The sequence below is a fragment of the Lolium rigidum genome, chromosome 5 (genome assembly GCF_022539505.1).
Source record: "Lolium rigidum isolate FL_2022 chromosome 5, APGP_CSIRO_Lrig_0.1, whole genome shotgun sequence".
In the NCBI taxonomy this organism is placed as follows: domain Eukaryota; kingdom Viridiplantae; phylum Streptophyta; class Magnoliopsida; order Poales; family Poaceae; genus Lolium; species Lolium rigidum.
The window spans coordinates 183,164,983-183,181,962 of record NC_061512.1 but is presented as its reverse complement, the minus strand read 5'-3'; the positions used below and the strand labels follow the sequence as shown (position 1 = coordinate 183,181,962).

General features: G+C 46.2%; 2 protein-coding genes across 2 annotated transcripts; both read right to left on the bottom strand.

Annotated features, from left to right (window-relative positions):
• Positions 1-1,727: 1,727 nt before the first annotated feature.
• Positions 1,728-6,937, bottom strand: LOC124654427 (death-inducer obliterator 1-like). Its single transcript, XM_047193429.1, has 2 exons — positions 6,161-6,937; positions 1,728-2,125 (listed from the first exon to the last, which is right to left on the bottom strand). Exon 1 carries the CDS (start codon positions 6,872-6,874, stop codon positions 6,164-6,166), a length of 711 nt encoding a protein of 236 aa, XP_047049385.1. The 5' UTR covers positions 6,875-6,937; the 3' UTR covers positions 1,728-2,125; positions 6,161-6,163.
• A 4,933-nt stretch (positions 6,938-11,870) lies between these two features.
• Positions 11,871-12,508, bottom strand: LOC124651767. The gene has a single exon (XM_047190805.1). It carries the CDS (start codon positions 12,420-12,422, stop codon positions 12,060-12,062), a length of 363 nt encoding a protein of 120 aa, XP_047046761.1. The 5' UTR covers positions 12,423-12,508; the 3' UTR covers positions 11,871-12,059.
• Positions 12,509-16,980: the final 4,472 nt, after the last annotated feature.

Genomic DNA, 16,980 nt, shown 5'->3' with positions numbered 1-16,980 from the left:
GGGCCTCCAGGCTTCGTAATCTTCGGGTTATGGGCCTTCAGTAAACCCCGGGTGCTATCTTCGGCAGGCCCATCCGGGATGCCTATGTCAGGGAGACCCCGCAGCTGAGGAGAACGCGGCGTGGGAGGAGGCGGCGCTAGCGGAAACCATTGTGGTGTTCGACGCCGCCACGGCGGAAGAAGCGCGGCGGCGCCGGACGGAGGAGATGTCCGAGCGGTGGTGTGCGGAGCGGCGGCGCCAGTGCATGGAGCGGGAGGCGCAGTACCGTGAACGGCGGGAGGCGATGGAGCGTCAGCAGCAGGCGACGGAGGAGCGTCAGCAGCGGGAGGCAGCGCTGGCGGCAACGGAGGCAGCCTGGGGAGGGGCGAGCGGATGCGTTGGCGGCGGTGGCCGACGCGTTGGCGGCACAACTGGAAGCGCAAATGGAGGAGGAGGAGGAGGAGGACGAGGCGGAGGCGGAGCAGGAGGAGGAGGACGACGACGACGACTTTGAGTGGTCCGACGACAACGGGCCGCACCCGGACGAGACGGCGGATCAGCAACGAGCGCTCGTCGAGTCCTTAGAGTCGGAGAAGAAGCTTCAGGACGACGGCCCTGCCCGCGAAGAGGCGTAGATTCATCGCGCCGTCGAGCTCTCCCTCCAGGCGGCGCAGCAGGGGAGGGTAGGCGACGACGCACTGCGGAGCAGCGGCGTCTGCTCACCGCTCTACGCATGGAGAGGCGGCACGCGCAGCAAGAGTTGCGGCGGAGGGGAGGCGTCGACGGGGCAGGGACATAGAACGCACCATCGGTCAGTCGGTAGGCTAGGGTTTAGATGAAATCTAGCCGTTTTCATTCAAACTTTATAATATATAATCAAATTTGAATGAAAACCTTTATTTTCGTGCATTAATATTTATTTAGGGTGGGCGTTTGGGGGGACGCGGCTGGGGAGCGACGTCCCTCAAACGCGGCACGAACAAAATACGTCCCAAAACGCTCGATCCGGCGCTTCTCTTACTGGGAGCTCTGCACAGCTTTCGTCTGTCACCATTCACCAACTCACTATTACCTTTCCGGGTGTTCCTGAATCCTGCTAACTGACTCAAAGGTGCATGATCTTGATGGTTTGTTTAGCCTAGTTTAGAACAAAGGGCATGAAAATGGGTTGGTTTAACATGAATCATCAACCTGCAGTATTGCCATTTGCCATCTACTAGTCAGGGATAGAATAGGTGAAAGTTGCTTGTGATGAACAGTTATAGTAATTTGAAGGCAGCAGTAGCACCTCTAGAACCACCAGAGTTCAGTGCCCAGGATCAAATTGGTAGAATGAAATCTACTTTAGCCTTGTGTACAGAATTTTCTTTTTTAAAACAGGGCAAAAAGTTTTGCCCCATTCAATTTATTAAGAAGAGTATTTGAGCAAGATAGTCCGTCCAAGCTAAATATACAAAGTCTCACTCTCCCTCACATGATTTTGCCCAAACGTTTCACGCTACACCCACAAGCAGGCTTCTATTCGTTGCGGAACACCTGCGCATTACACTTATTCCAGGTTTTATATAGTTCCATAGACAGTGTACCAGCACTCAACAACAAGGTGGCACACCGTCTCTGTTGTTTGCTTGCAAATAGGGCACAACCGCTTGCAAATAGGGCACAACCGCAATTGGGCCATCCGTGTACAGAATATGGTAATTTATACCAACGATAAACCAGCATTAGCATTAGAGTACGCCCCAAAATTGCGACGAAGATCAAGCCATCAACTACATTTCAAAAACTTACCCAATAATGTACAATGTTAGAAAATTTGCACACCAAAGAAAACAAAGACAAAATTGGTTTCAACTCAAGCCTCGGAATAATAGACAATTCATTACAATGAACTTGAAGACGTGCAACAGTTTCAGTTTGTGAAGTCTCTACAGCTGAGGCGCAGAATATTATCAACCCAAAAGATTAAAAAATAATCAAACATGATACAGTATGATCATCTACCATTCTTTCGACTTGTTTTCTCACGAACCGCGTGATGGACAAGGAACTGCCAATATTATCCTATGATGATACTGATACCCTTGTTAAATATGCTTTTTTTCCATCCAAGATGTTCTTCACATTGTACAAATTAGAACAACGCCTGCAAATATTCATGAATTAGATTCGCTACCAAGAAATACATGTGCAACTGCTGAATATACATTAGCCTTTCTTTGCTCTATCAATTAATTGCATGTGTTGAGATGATTGGAGCTTATGGCAATGCTAGTTGTGAATGTATGTATAGAGGCAATCTATGCAGAGGCGGTTGTTGCCACCATTCTTAAGAGCTTTTTTTTTCAGGGATGGAAGCCCACAGATATACTCCACCCGTTCCATATTAGTTGCCGCTGATTTGGATGTATCTAGACACATTTTGTGCATAGATACATCAGAATCTCCTACAACTAATATGAAACGAAGGGGGTACAAAGTACTGAGTTTAGATTTGGACAAGTCCCAGTTGTGTAGGCCCTAATTACGCATCTGATATGAACTGGTATACTAACCAACAAAAGTACGGTGCTATCCTTTCTCTGATTGACTTTAATATCTATAACAAAAAGTTGGTGGGTTAGGGCCGTAGGGGGTGTACCAAAGCATTCAGTCCGCATTTTTTACAAAAAATCCAAGTAGCATTCTCTGATCAACGTGTTAAGATGTCACTGATATCTAGCTTTAAACAATAGTAATTATGAACAACATTAAATACATAACCGCCTGATAAACTGATTTCTGAAACCTGTCCAGGATAGGTGCTCAGGACCCACATTTCATTCAAAATTGTAACACAAGAAAGGATATAAGTGACCATGCTAGTTACTTGGTTACTCAGCACCTGCACACGCAAGTCATATGCCAAATTGCTAATGCTCCAAGTATTGTTGGAAACATGCTAATAGTTTTAGCCAATAAATCAAACATTCCTAGATTGAGATGGCCAAAAGCAATGACTGAATCTAGGTTTCCAGCTTCCAGGTCACAACTTTTGGTTCATAAAACAGACTCTAATGTGCCATATATAGAAAGAATTAACCTACTGAGTTAAAAAAAAATTAAACCAAAGATATCCTTGTCTCTACGTATCCTACTGATTCAAATAAGATTTACATGAAAATTCAAAATATTCTATGGGTTTGAAATTTTTAGAGAGAAGAAATAACTAAATACCAAGATCATCTAAATCGCCTTTTGCTAGAGAAACCTTTTTCCCACTCTTTCCCACTCTCAATGTATAACCACTTGGATGTGGCACAAGTAAACTGCTTCTTTCATATGGTTGTTTCCACACAAAAAAAGTTGGAGTCATATCGTTACTGCGTCCATTACTGCCATTTTTGTCAGCTGAGCGGCATGATTGGATGTTTTAGCTCTGAAGCAACAAAATTGACTTTGCACATCAGATGGGGCTGGACAGACTTGCGTTAGATGCAAGTGGTTGCGGCCAATATATAAAAGGAACACTGAAGCAAGTAAAGATTGCTTTCGAATTTTAGGAATGCATCTCGGTCTTGCACTAAAAAAAGGTAGGGTTCTGGACTTCTGGTAAGTGGTACCCTTTACCCCAGAGTCCAGACTACACCTCCAAGAACTGCCAGTCAATCCACTGTCTCTGAATAAACTGCTGTTGTCGCTGGAATCGCAAAGAGAAGGAAAAGGGAGCACAGCCCGAAGCTATTTTCTTTGAGAGAATAACATGATAATTATAGTGCTAAGACTTAAGTATGTTTGAGGTTTGGTGTGGAGAGCAATAGGAGCAAATAATAGAACTGGTTCCTTCTCTCAGTATTATTTATAGATTCCTGAATATCTACCAGCCAGCAGAAATGTTCCAATCACAGGATTCGCATCAATATGTTGGGCCATCTGGAAACTGCGCAGCAGGGCTTGCTTCGAAGATAAACTGATAAAATCACTTGTTGAGCTAATTTGATACTCTTGTGTCTATCAAATATTGGGCTATGCATTGGATCCGTATTTGGTCATTTCTCCAGTCGGTAGAGCACAGGCATGACATGAATTCTAGGTGCAACCGTTTGGAAACAGTTGCACTGGATTTATACAACTAGTGCGGCTGGCAGTTTGACAGATCATGTTGATGCATAGGCGCCTCATGAATTTTTCATATTTCTTTAGATGGTTGATATCTAACTTACGTGATCCTTGAGATGTAACGTTTGTGACAAACTTTAATAAACTAATAAAAGGCTATATGCATCAGTCGATGCAGAGGCCGGAGCTTCCCCCTTTAAAAAAAAAATCAATTATTAGGCTGGTCTTCACGCAGGGCATGAGCAGGAATCTTTTGAGGACTGGAGCAGACGCTATGCAGATGCTGGCAATGGGAGAAGCTGAAGCTGGTCCTTCAATCTCTACAACCCTTCTTGGAGCTCCTGATCAAGTTACTGATCATGATCAAGATGATGTCTATGGTTGAAGTTTTTGAAGGTTTAAGTGGTATCTTTTAATAACTTTTGGTGCTTGCTTCTTTTCGGCCCATGTAGCCTGGAGAGCCGCTGCTGTAAAAGCAATGATTAAGTGTCATTCGACAAGTCGCAACCTGACTGTCGATAAGCTGGAGCGACACGACAAGTTAAACTTGTCGATCGACAAGTTGACAAGTCAACGACTAATCACGACTTGTCTCTGTCGAGAGGTCGAGCGACAAGTTGTGGGCTTGGAAATAAAAAGCCATCCTGTCCCGTGAAACCCTATCTAAAGAGATCATGCCCTCCCAGACTCCCACCCAGCCGCCGCCCCTCACCTGGACGATCCCCTCTTGCCGCCGCCGGCGCTACCGTCGCCTCCTCTCACCAAGCTGCTGTAAGTAGAGGGCCTGCCCGCTGGACACATTTGTCATAGTATCAGGTTCCTCTCCACTACCTATGCTCTCAAAATTTAGTACAGTAAGTAGAATAGTTACTGTATATTTTTTAGTAGTTACAGGTCAATACAGATCGACTTGTCTATCCCTTGTCGAGATTTGTCACGACTTGTCAGCTTGTCGGTACCCGAGCGACAAGTTGCGACATGTATTTTTTAGTAGTTAGAGGTCAATACATATCGACTTGTCGATCCCTTGTCGAGACTTGTCAGCTTGTCGGTACCCGAGCGACAAGTTGCGACATGCTGACACGTAATCCTTGTGTAAAAGTTTGTCTGATGTTTGTTGTTGGGTACTTGTCTTTTGTTGCTGATCTCGAAGAACACTAGCAGTAGGCAGTGATGGAGATTTTCTTTTTGTTCTGTTAAACTCAGATGCTGATACTTTCTGTTCTGTTTCATTATCCTTTCCATAATGGAACCTGGCCCTGCTTTCTGAGTCAGGATTTTCTTCAAATGTAGGATCACCTTTTCCTTGGGGAAGGAGACAAATTTAAGTCGACCACAATGTAAATTTTTTGAATTCTACTTTTTACCCTGTATTTGTGAATTTGTGACACGTATTGCCCCATTTAGTGGAGCTTATATTGAAATATCCGATTTTGGAGGCTTTTAACATGGTTTTACCCCAGTTTAGCATTTTGTGTGTTTATGTTAGATAGGACCGGCATGTTGCGTCAATGGCATGTAACAAAATGTGTAAAGATCGGACGGCATCGTTGACGATCATTTCCAGACTTCTCTTGTCCATCTGTTCCATTCCTTGTCGTCGTACTGATATTTTTGGACTCCGGTCGTCACGTCACACCTTGCCTAAATGATGGTCCAAAGCTTCTAGATGAATTTCCACTCGACGGGTAATTAGTGTCACAAATGCATAACTACGGGGTACAATGTGGAATTCACTCTAAATTTTTCATAGGTATTTTTTCACTAAATTAGACAACCAAATTTAATCGAAGTAAAAAGGAAAGAATTGTGGTTTGATATATGATATGAGGAAACAAATGTTTGGATTGTAGCTCGACGGCTTCAACTTAAGCACTTCACATTTCCAAATGTGACCAATGCCTACAGCGTTTGATCAACCCACTTTGACAAACCTTACTGCTTACCTTTCGTTGAATTGAATTATTTAGGACAGTGGAAGCGCGCTGCTAGATTATCTGCCCTACTCAGCTACTCTAGTGGACAATCTACGATCGAGATCCAAAACTAATCAAGGTAAGGATAGGGAAGAACATAAGCTCACCTTTTAGTCGGCTCCAACACCGCCGCTGCCGCCGAGCGGGTAGGACACAACCTCCCTGACTGTCGGCGCAACCTCGACCAGCGCGATGTCCATCCCGTACCCGGAGACGGGGAGCAGCTTGAGCTCGCGGAGCACGCAAAAGGCCTCGGCCATACGGCCGCGGGGCACATCAACGGCGACGGCGCACCGCGGCACCCAGTTGTCGGGCCGGAACCCGTCGGGCACCTCGAGGCCGGCGTCCTTGCGCAGCAGCTCGCAGAGCTGCGCGTGGAGGCCGAGCAGCGCGGCCGAGGGCGTGGGCGAGAGGAACAGGACCCCGGCGTCGAGGGACGACGGGGGCGACGCGAGCGAGGAGAGCGCGAGCGGGAGCGGATCGATGCGGGAGGCGAGCGCTCGGAGGGCGGGCGCGAGGCGGAGCGGGTCCGGGAGCGCGGCGGCGGGGAGGTGCAGCAGCGGGAGGTGCGGGCGGGACGCGGTGTCGATGAGGCGGCTGCTGAGCTGCCGCCGCGCCAGCGCGTTCCACGCCTTGAGCACCTGGTTCTCCAGCGCGGGATCGAAGTAGAGCTCGACCGCGTAGTGCCCCCCGGAAGGGGCCGGCGGCGGCGGCGGCGGCGGCGCCGCGGCGCGCGGGGTGCCTGGAGGGGTCGTCGCGACCGCGGCCGGGGCGGAGTAGACACCTCCGCCGGCCGCGGCGGGCGCGGTGCCTTGCGCCATGGCGAGCTCTGGATGCGGGATTCCGACAGGAGGCGAGGGGAGTGGGAGTTGGATTTTCCGCTGGAGCAGAGAAATTTGGGAGATCTCGTACGACTGCTGCACGCTTGGAATAGCTACAGTCAGAGGTTCGTGGACCCCAATGGGGATGAAGCGCTGACAACTGGGGCCGTTTGCTTGTGAATTATATTATTCCCGATTCGTTCGAGATGTAACTATTTCATGGATTTTGGGGAAAATAAGTTAGTATTACGGAGTAATATAGGTCGGAGGTAGTTACAAATTTTACTTTTGTAGAAATCACAATACCACAACTAACATTCACCTAAGGGCATCTTCAACGGGGAGATCCAATGCAAAAAATCGTCCGTTTAGGTCTTTCTGGACAAAACTTGCTCCCAACGGGACCCAACTCAAAAACGGTTAGGTGCAGCGTTCGGTCTGACCCAAAGCTGACTCAAATTTGGGAGACTTTTGGGACGAGCTGGATGAACGAGCGTCGTCGGCCTCGACGCCGCCGAGCAAGACGAAGACGGGGCAGAGCACGTCAGCGTGAGCACGTCGGCCGCGACGCCGCCCCGTGCCTCGCTGCGCCCCTTGCGCCGCCCCATGCTACCTCGTCGCGGCCTTCGCGACAGCGCCCTCCTCGGTCTCCGTCGAGGCGTCCCCGGCGTCGGCCTCCGTCGAGGCGCATCGCGGGCGCGGCCTCCAGCGAGGCAGGCACAGGCGCGGCACGGCGTCCCCGGCCTCGGCCTCCGGCGTGGCGCCGCCCGCCCTGCGGCGGTCCGAGGCGCGGCGCGGAGCTTCCTCGCGGCGGCGCGGGCGGAGCTTCCTCGGCTGCGGCGCGACACCGCTCTGCCCGCGGTCCGAGACGCGGCGCGGGCGCGGCTTCCTCGCGGCGACGGCGCTTCCAGGCTCGCACGCGGCCTCCAGCGTGGCGCAGCGCGAGCGCAGCCTCCGGCGTGGCGCAGCGCGAGCGCGGCGTGGCCCAGGTTGGCAACTAGTACTACTAGTACTACTAGGAAAAAGGAGGAGAAACAGTTATCTGGGTCACAGCGTTGTGCGTATTGTGCGATCCAAACGAACACCCGGACGCAGAACGTTGTCCGCGTGTCCGCGCGACGACCCAAACAATCCAAAACGGACATCCATTTAGGTCGCTGCGTTGGAGATGCCCTAACTCACCCATTTCCTATTGCTTGAGCCAGCAAATCTTGAGGTTGCCTAGTCCTGAGCCTGTTCACAGTTTGGGTTGAACCTGGTTAAATTGCCAACCCAATCCGCACGGGACTAGACAAAAAGATTTGGACAAATGGGCAAATGTCTATTTATGATCAGAGGTAATATCATCTTTTGGGATCAGTAGCAAAATATAGTACTCCCTCCGTTCTCTTTTAATTGACTCAAATTTAGTATAAATTTGTACTAAATTTGAGTCAATTAAAAAAGAACGGAGGGAGTAATATTTTCGAAGGTAGCAACATGAGCTGTGTGGGGAGACGTGTGGGCCCTATGCTAACACATGTCAAAGGGTAGATTTTGTTTTGTTTCATTTGTGTTTGGAAAATGTTATGGTACAGCCGGAAGATGGATCCGCTGGCCCGTTTCTCGAACATGCCTCTTTTTTTCTCCGCCTCCCTTGCATTGTTGTTCCTTTTTGCAAGCAAGGACCACAGTTTCCTCCTCCACGCGCTGCATGCCAGGCCACCTCTACAGCGTGCATCATCGCCGGACACCACGTGTGCGAGGTCCTCTCCTCCATCTCTCCTCTATCATAGCCATGGACCTTGCTTGCTGCCATGATTGATTTTAAAGGTGCAGATTTGTGTTCAAACTTTTGGGAGAATGCAGGATGAGGAGGATTGGTCTTCGTTGGCTGGATTAGACGGACGAGGCTTCAACGAGCTAGAGGGCACCATACAAGGTTAGTAATTTGCAATTTTTTTGATGTTGCCTACATTATTTCAAGTTGTTGCAAAATCATGTTTGTTTTGCTACAAACGCACGAGTGATATGTTGCAGAGATTTTGGGCATCTACTATAATTGTTAGTTAATATTATCGTGGGATGCTATAATTTTTTTGCCTGCCATACTGCATACTTCTGTTGACTCTATATCTGGGATTTGTTGTGCCTATAAGGGATTTGCACTGACCACTTGGAATTTGTTGCATACTAATAATTTTTTGCTACCTTTGTTTTAAGAAATATCACAATGCTTTTTTGTAAGGTTTGACGCACCGCGGAAAAGATGTTGCAACTATGCTACAATACCACAAAAAAATCTACCTTTTCTTCATGGAGGTGCTGATTTTGGCTTGCTCCGGTTTAATATCGATCCTAACGAGAAGCTTAGTTGAGTGTTTATCTGCGGTGATTCTGTCACACCCCAAGTGTCACTAGTCTTGAGTGAATTCAATTTGAGTGCTCAAAGGTGAAAGAGTGAGTTTAAGTTGCGTTTGAGATTGTGTGGTGAAAGATGCTTAAAAGGAAATAACATAAAAGTAAAGATAATTGAAGCCGGTTGAATTCCTGCAAATGAGAAGTTAGGCGCGAAAAGATTGGGCTCATGATGATAGTGAATGTGCCAATGGAATAATTAGACTAAGTGGATTATAATTCTTCATACGATTAGCTGGACTCCTCGGGCATATTTTATCCAACTCCCATGATTATACAGTGCGTCGCTCATCAGCTCTGGCTAGCACCGCGATTAAGGTCATGAGACCGAATCAAGGCTTTAAGTGTCGCGGTTTCTTGCCGTTCCCCGAGTAATACTAGATCCTCTTTGATCTCAGCTGTGTTACTCAGAGGTCGCCGATTCACTAGCAAACAAGTTTGTATATACGATGTCTCAAGATCATGTTGCCCAGGCCCATAATTAAACAACAAGCATTACGCAAATATAGATAATCATTCTTGCGTAGTATAATAATAATCATAACCACAAATTGATAAAGAGGCGCGTCACATATCACCAATCCCCTACATCTCCCACGCCCATGAGGATTTGCTCGCACATGGGAGAGGGATAACATAATGATCATGTTGTGCATGATCACACAAGAGTTCATCACTTCCCACATCTCACACTCCAACCAGGTGAGAGCAGGGTAGCGAACAATGACAAAACACTACTGGAGCACGCCAAATGCCCACTCTATATCATTGTGACATGCTTCCTAGCATGTTGCAAAATAAGACTCCTTCTCCGAAGTAGGATCTGGAATTGTCTTCACAAATGTAGCATATTGTGGATAGATACTATCGGCTAGATAGTACCCCTTGTTGTATGCGTGGCCGTTGATCTCAAATTTGACCGGCGAAGCATGCCCCTCATCTAGACTTGCAAACACCGGAGAATGTTGCAGCCCGTTGATATCGATGTGAGTTTTGGCTATGCCAAACAAAGCGTGCCAAATCTAGAGGTCATAGTCAGCCTTACCTCAAGTATGACACTGCACTCTCCGGTGTGCCCATTGTACAACTCTTGTCACGCAAATGGAAAATTATTCCAATCCCAGTGCATGCAGTCGATACTCCCGAGCATCCTAGGAAAACTTCTCGCCGCATTTTGTGCCAGGATCCGAGCTGTATCTTCTTCATTCGCTACCTTTAAATAGTCTGGCTCAAACACTACAACCACTGCCCTGCAAAACCTGTAGACAGTCTCGAAGCATGTCGACTGTCATGCGCAGATAGTCATCACCTGCATCTGTGGGAGCTCCGTATGCAAAACAAAACATAGCAGTCGTGCACTTGTGAACTAATGATAACCCCCACAAGCTTGTGCAATCTTTCTTGCACATGAAGTATGTGTCATACTCTCTGACACCGAACACAATCTTCATGAATAACACTTTGTTCCTCCTAAATCGGCGCCGAAATCATTTGTGTATGTGTTGCGTCATCGGTGAAATAGTCGGAATCAAGCAACAGTGTACCAGCTTGCCGATGGTGGTCCTAGGTTGGCTCCTTCCCAACCCTCGAACCGCCATGCTGAGGCACGCTGACGGCGAGCAGGTACTGGCGGAGGCAGAGAAGGTTGGCCAACATCAGCTATCGATGTTGTCGCTCGACGGTGGCATTGGCTTCCTCCTGCATAAACAACTGCGCCATCATCTCATCGTCGATGTCCATCTTGGCAATCTGCCGAATACCTTGTGCGCGGTGGGCATCAGGGAAGACGCCGATGCCAATGGTAGGCTCGGCAACACGGCAATGAGAGACAACGTTGGCTACCAAGAGTGGGAGGCAAATCAGTGGCGGCAGAGCAGGTGGAGATTAGGCGGGTTTGGCTGCTAAGAGGGTCCGGTGGAGCGAAATCCTACTTAGACGGGAGTGCCAACGTTTTTATTGAGCTGGAAAACATGCGGACTATTTTTGGAGTGCACTAGTGTGAGCCAAAAAAACAAACCGGTCCTCAAATCGCTATTGGAGCTGCTATGGAACAAGCGTGTTTAAGTATTTCAACGTGAAACAGAAATAAGTGAACTTACACGGTGAAGGGCGTCTAAACTACGGAGTAGTAGGACAAAATTGGACATTAATAATTGCTAACAAGCATTACAGCATAGTTCCATGTGCGTTTTCACCAAACATGTGCTGGCTATTCATTTGCTCTAGCACCTGCAGGGCGTAGGTATACAGGGCAATGGATGGTGGAACAACGACTCAACAACAGCACGCACCAGCAAGCGAAACGATGCGTCGCTGTGCAGCGGTCGAACCTCTAAAAAATTGTTGAACATGGCTACACGAATACTGTACTCCCATGGTACTCCACGATGAAACTTGACGAACCAAGCATAATCTCTCTAGCACCGACTAGTTAATGGACGACAATGTTACGGTTAACTTTCCATGATGATAACAAGACCTCGAGCTAGTATTTGATGCAAGCGAAATTAATAAGCAGGACGCGTTCAGAAGATCTCGCCGGGAAAAACAAACCCGTCAGATCAAGTGGCGTAGTATACTGCAACACGATCACCGAGACAACCGAATTGAGGATCCGAGATTGAACCTCCACCGACACCGTCGAAGAATCAAGCAAAAAATTAAACCTACGAAACTAAAGAGCTCACCAACCAACACGAATTCGATGCTGCTAGTAGATACGAACAAGAGAATCCCCCACACACGACACGCCGATCGGGAAGGAGAGCGCGTCGCCGGCGGTCGACGTCTAGTCGAAGCCGACGCCCCTCGCGGCCGTCGTCCACGCGCCCTGCGCCGCCGCACCCCTCGTCGGCGGCCCCCCGTACGCCGCCGCCGCCGCGGCCCTCGCGCAGTTCTCCATGGAGGTGGACGCGGTGCCGGTGGGCGTGGGCGTGGCGCTGAAGTGGGCGTTGGCGGCGGCGTTGGGGCGTGAGTGCGCGGCGGCGGCGGCGGTGGCGGCGGCGAGCGCGTCGTAGGCGTCGTCCTTGACGATGACGATCTCCTCCAGCTGGATCCGCAGGTACTCCTTGTCCCCTTCCTCCCCTTCCCCCTCGGGCTTGGGAGCGGGAGCGGCGCGGCGGCCGGCGACCATGGCGGCGAACCTCTCCATGCCCAGAACGAGAGTCTCTCTGGATTGAACTTGCCGAAATCCTCTGCCGATGGAATTGGAAAATGCAGAGAGCTTCCTTTCGTTGTTTGGTGCAGGCGTGGTTGCTCCGGGCCCGGACTGATAAGAGGCGCGCATATATAGAGAGAGAGGATGCGGGCTTGGGGGCCGTGTCGGCGCCGGCCAGGTAACAGGATGGCACGCACGCACCACGTTGGGCTTGGGATGTTAAAACTAGGGGCGTGTTTTCATACTCGCGACCTTTTTTTATCCAGGAAAGATTTTGTCCATGAAGTCACGATTTATTGTGCCAAACTTAAACTTAAGTTGTGCATTAAGTTTGGTTTGGCTGCTAACAAAATATCTTTGGCCTATTTGTACGTTTCGTTTGGCTGCCAACAAAGTTAATTTTCAGGCAGGGGATAGCAATTTTGGTTGTTTGGTTTCATACGCGGTGATGTTATGGTAACCACTTCTTATAAGTAGTGACATTATCACACACTACTACTAGCAAATAGCAGTTCGTCGACATGTTACCTAGCTACAATCAAATAAGAAGTCCACCGCAAGTATTAGTTACACACATATCATCACCACATAAAAGAGATTCATAAAACACAAAAACATGGTTGACAGCGGCACATCTTCAGTTTATCACTTCCTCCTCTTCAAATTTTGGTGTTGTCTCTGTTAGCCCCCATAGAGTCAGCCCACTCCATCATCTTGGTCTTCGAGGCCTCATTATCAGTACCACCGACACCATGGTCATCATCAACATCATGAGTCCTCACATCATTCTCGTCGAGGAAGAACTCATCAACACCCACCCCAAGATTTAGTTGTGCGGAATGCAACATGCAAAACTTAGCTTAACTTAGGTGAGAAAAGAATAAAATGGTTTTGATCAAGTATCTTAAACTTGTTCTTAAGAGCACCGAATTCTCTCTCAATCGTCACTCTAAGACTTGAGTGTCTGAGATTGAAAAGATTTAGAATTTTTTTTTTTGGAAACAACCTTGCAGAGAACTTATTGGAATGGTACCTTGTTGATATTAAGGGTAGGAGAATTCCATTACGGCAAGCATATCCGGTATCAGCTAGATAGAACTTACCCTCTGAAATTTTGAGGTCGTCTGGTCGCTCCAAGCTGTTAGCAACAATGGATGCAATCATGAGTTGACCCATATAGCTAACATATATGTGAACTTCATATCAAAGTCAACATCCACAAGCACATTTTGACTGGTCTAGTGTTTTTTCCTCGTGAGTGACTGTTGTGTTGGATTCAATTTGTCTTGTACCCATATGCTTATCTTACATTACATTGTCTTTCAATTTTCATTTTGTAGGGCCCTCAATGTGCATCATCTTTTTCAGGCTCGAGGTGATAATTAATCACCATATACGTCAAAGGTACAGTCGACACATTTTAGTTCATGACTTATTATCATTTGCGCATTTTAATTTTCTTTATGTTGTCTTTAATATGTACTAGCTAGGTGATGATGATTCTAATTTAAATTACAGTTTGGCAATGTGAGACAAATGCATTGTTACTTTACTAGACGATTTAAATACAGTTTGGCAATATCTCGACGGTGAGGTTTTATTCTGAAAAAATCGATGTTCTAACTCGCAGTCTGCATTATTTGGCTGAGCAAGTCGGCATCTAATTTTAGATTAATCGTTTGAGTGCAATTCATATCCTTTCCTTTGGTGCTCTTTATGTAGTACCTCCAGCAACGTGCGGTTAAGTTAACTTATGCAACTTTTTATATGGAGGACCTGAAATCCAAGCCACTACTTAGAAATGTTGATGCTGCTACCAGAACACACTGACGCTATTTAAACAACATGCCCATTTCAATCCAAAAGTAACAGATCCATACATACATAATCACATAAAAGAATAATATGGTTGGATGATTAGGATGGTAGTGACACTTCTAGCACACCAGAGTTTAAGTCCCAGATTCAACACTTTGGTGTTTCATTAAAAGACATAATATTCTTCAGTTGGAGACGACATTCCCGTCGACAACGAGGTGTCCGTGATAACTTCATCAATCTCAAGACCCGTCGGAGGTGCTCATAGGGGTAGGGTGTTCGTGCGTGCCTTCATGGGGTGGGTGTATGTACGTATGTGTGAGCGCCTGCGTCTGTGCTGTGTTTCGCAAAAGAAAATTCCTACGAATTTTTTAAAAGCCTATTTCACGAGGTAACAATATTGTATAAATTATTTATTAAGAATTATCAATATTTCTAATATTATCATCCGATTCACCACAACAAACAAAAGGAAATGCCAACTTGAGTGTTGGCTGTTTTCTTTCATTTGATAAAATAAAACACCGTAGGGGTTTTCCCCTACGGTCTCATAGTAAAAAAAAAGGATATTTCTTTTTTTTCTTAGCGAGGAAAAGTTAAACCCTTGTATCAATAGGCTGTAAAAAATAGCAAGCTAACACTATGATGTTTTAGCGCAATAAAACATGTTATTTCGCGGGAGTGGTGTTTTGGAACATGGGAGCATATGCTCCCTCTATTTTCAATTTCATCTTACACATATTTTAAATTTCAAAAAAATTGAAACGAAAAATTTGCACGTACATATTCACATGCTACACACTCACAAAGTTGTTTCATAAAAAATGGACTTGCCATGTGAAGTGTGTAAAAAAGAGAAAACTCAGTCCTAAATATAATGCTTTTTACAAGATAAATTTTCTCTTTTTTACATAGACCACAAAAAATATTGATTTTTCGTGAAACTTGACGAATGCACATATATTATGGAGATGTACATGTAGAATTTTTTGTCAAAATTTTTCGACAACTCGAAATATAATTTTTTGGTATAGGGAGCATACGCACCCGGGAGCCGAATTGAATTTCCGGTTATTTCGCAAATAACAACATAGCAAGCAAAATTACTAAAATTTAGCGTGGGCTGTCAAATTATGCTATAGCACGCTATTCGCAAAGAAATAGTCTGCTATTTTAAACCTTGGATACACATACAAATCTTTCCGAAGAAAGCGAGAAAGTTGTTTTGATGTTTAAATAAATGTAGTTACATTGTCATATACTAGAAACCTTTATAAAGATATTTGTTTGATCCTACTTTAAGATAACTTTACCATGAATACGTATATGACTATGTGCCTTGTCCTAACAATTGTTAAAATAATAATTCAAGAGGAAATTGTTTTTCTAAAATAATAATTTAAATTTTATACAAGGCAAACTTATTTGAAGATATATGATTTTAAAAACTACTATGTAATAAATAACAGTAAAAATAACATTTTGCAAAAGGTTCATATGTTGTTTATTATGTCTTATAAATAATATGAATTATACTTATTAATATTGTGGAAAGCAAAAAAGTATTTCCAAAAATATAAAATTTTAGTATAAATTATAATTATTTTAGTTCCAAATAGGCTTGGCCCTGGGGCAGAGCGAGCAGGGCGGCCGCCCCGTCCCCCGGGAACGTAGGGGCCTCCAGCAGCCACAATTAGCGAACAATGTAATACGCTGAATGGTCAACCTTGTGCAATAAGACTAGCCGCAGTATAGTGTGCCTGATCTTAGACGGTCGGAAACAACTCTGAACTAGATAACTAACTATCGATAGACATTCAAGCAGTGGCGGGGGCTAGCTGTAAAACAATAACGACTAAGTGTACCCTAAGGCCTAAGCCTAATAATTCAAAATCTCAATTCATATGACATCTTAGAGAATAAACGTGACGGCCATGGCAATGTAGGAATATAATTCTCCGTCTCGTGTTTGTCATGTGTGTTTACATTTGACTGTTTCTAGGACAATGACCGAAGATGAATGATACGTCTCAAACATATCTATAATTTTTTATGCTCAATGCTTGTTTTACACCAATTTCTATATGTTTTGCTCACATTTCGTTGCATTTTATACATTTTTTGGCACTAACCTATTAACAAGATGCTACAGTGTCAGTTCCCTGTTTTCTATTGTTTTGTATTTCAGAAAAGTTGTACTTCTCGGAATTGGACGAAATAAAAGCCGATGATCTTATTTTTCCGTAACGAAGACGAAGTCCGGAGAAGAGACGAAGGGGGGCCACAGGGTGGCCAGACCATGCCTAGGCGCGGCCTGACCCTGGCCCGCGCCTAGGGGTGGTGTGGGGCCACCTGGCCTCCACCGACCTCGCCCTTTCGCCTATAAGAAGCCTCCCGACGCATCAACCCTAAATCAATAAGCCTCCATCCACGAAAAGTTCCGTAGCTCCGCCGCCATCGCAGACAAGATTCGGGGGACAGAAGTCTCTGTTCCGGCACCCTGCCGGGACGGGGAATTGCCCCGGAGCCATCTCCATCGACTCCACCGCCATCTTCATCGCCATTGCTGACTCCTGTGATGAGGAGGTGAGTAGTTCTCCCCCGAGGTTAAGGGCTTTACCGGTAGCTATGTGGTTTATCTATCTCTCCATGTATGATCTTTATGTGATCATGAGCTTTGTAATCTAGTCGAATAAGTAGATGTTATGCTTCAACTATTGTGCTACTCAAGTGG

Bases quoted from the DNA above. Each gene is read 5' to 3' on its own strand.
- LOC124654427 (XM_047193429.1), bottom strand. From the start codon at position 6,874: ATGGCGCAAGGCACCGCGCCCGCCGCGGCCGGCGGAGGTGTCTACTCC.
- LOC124651767 (XM_047190805.1), bottom strand. From the start codon at position 12,422: ATGGAGAGGTTCGCCGCCATGGTCGCCGGCCGCCGCGCCGCTCCCGCT.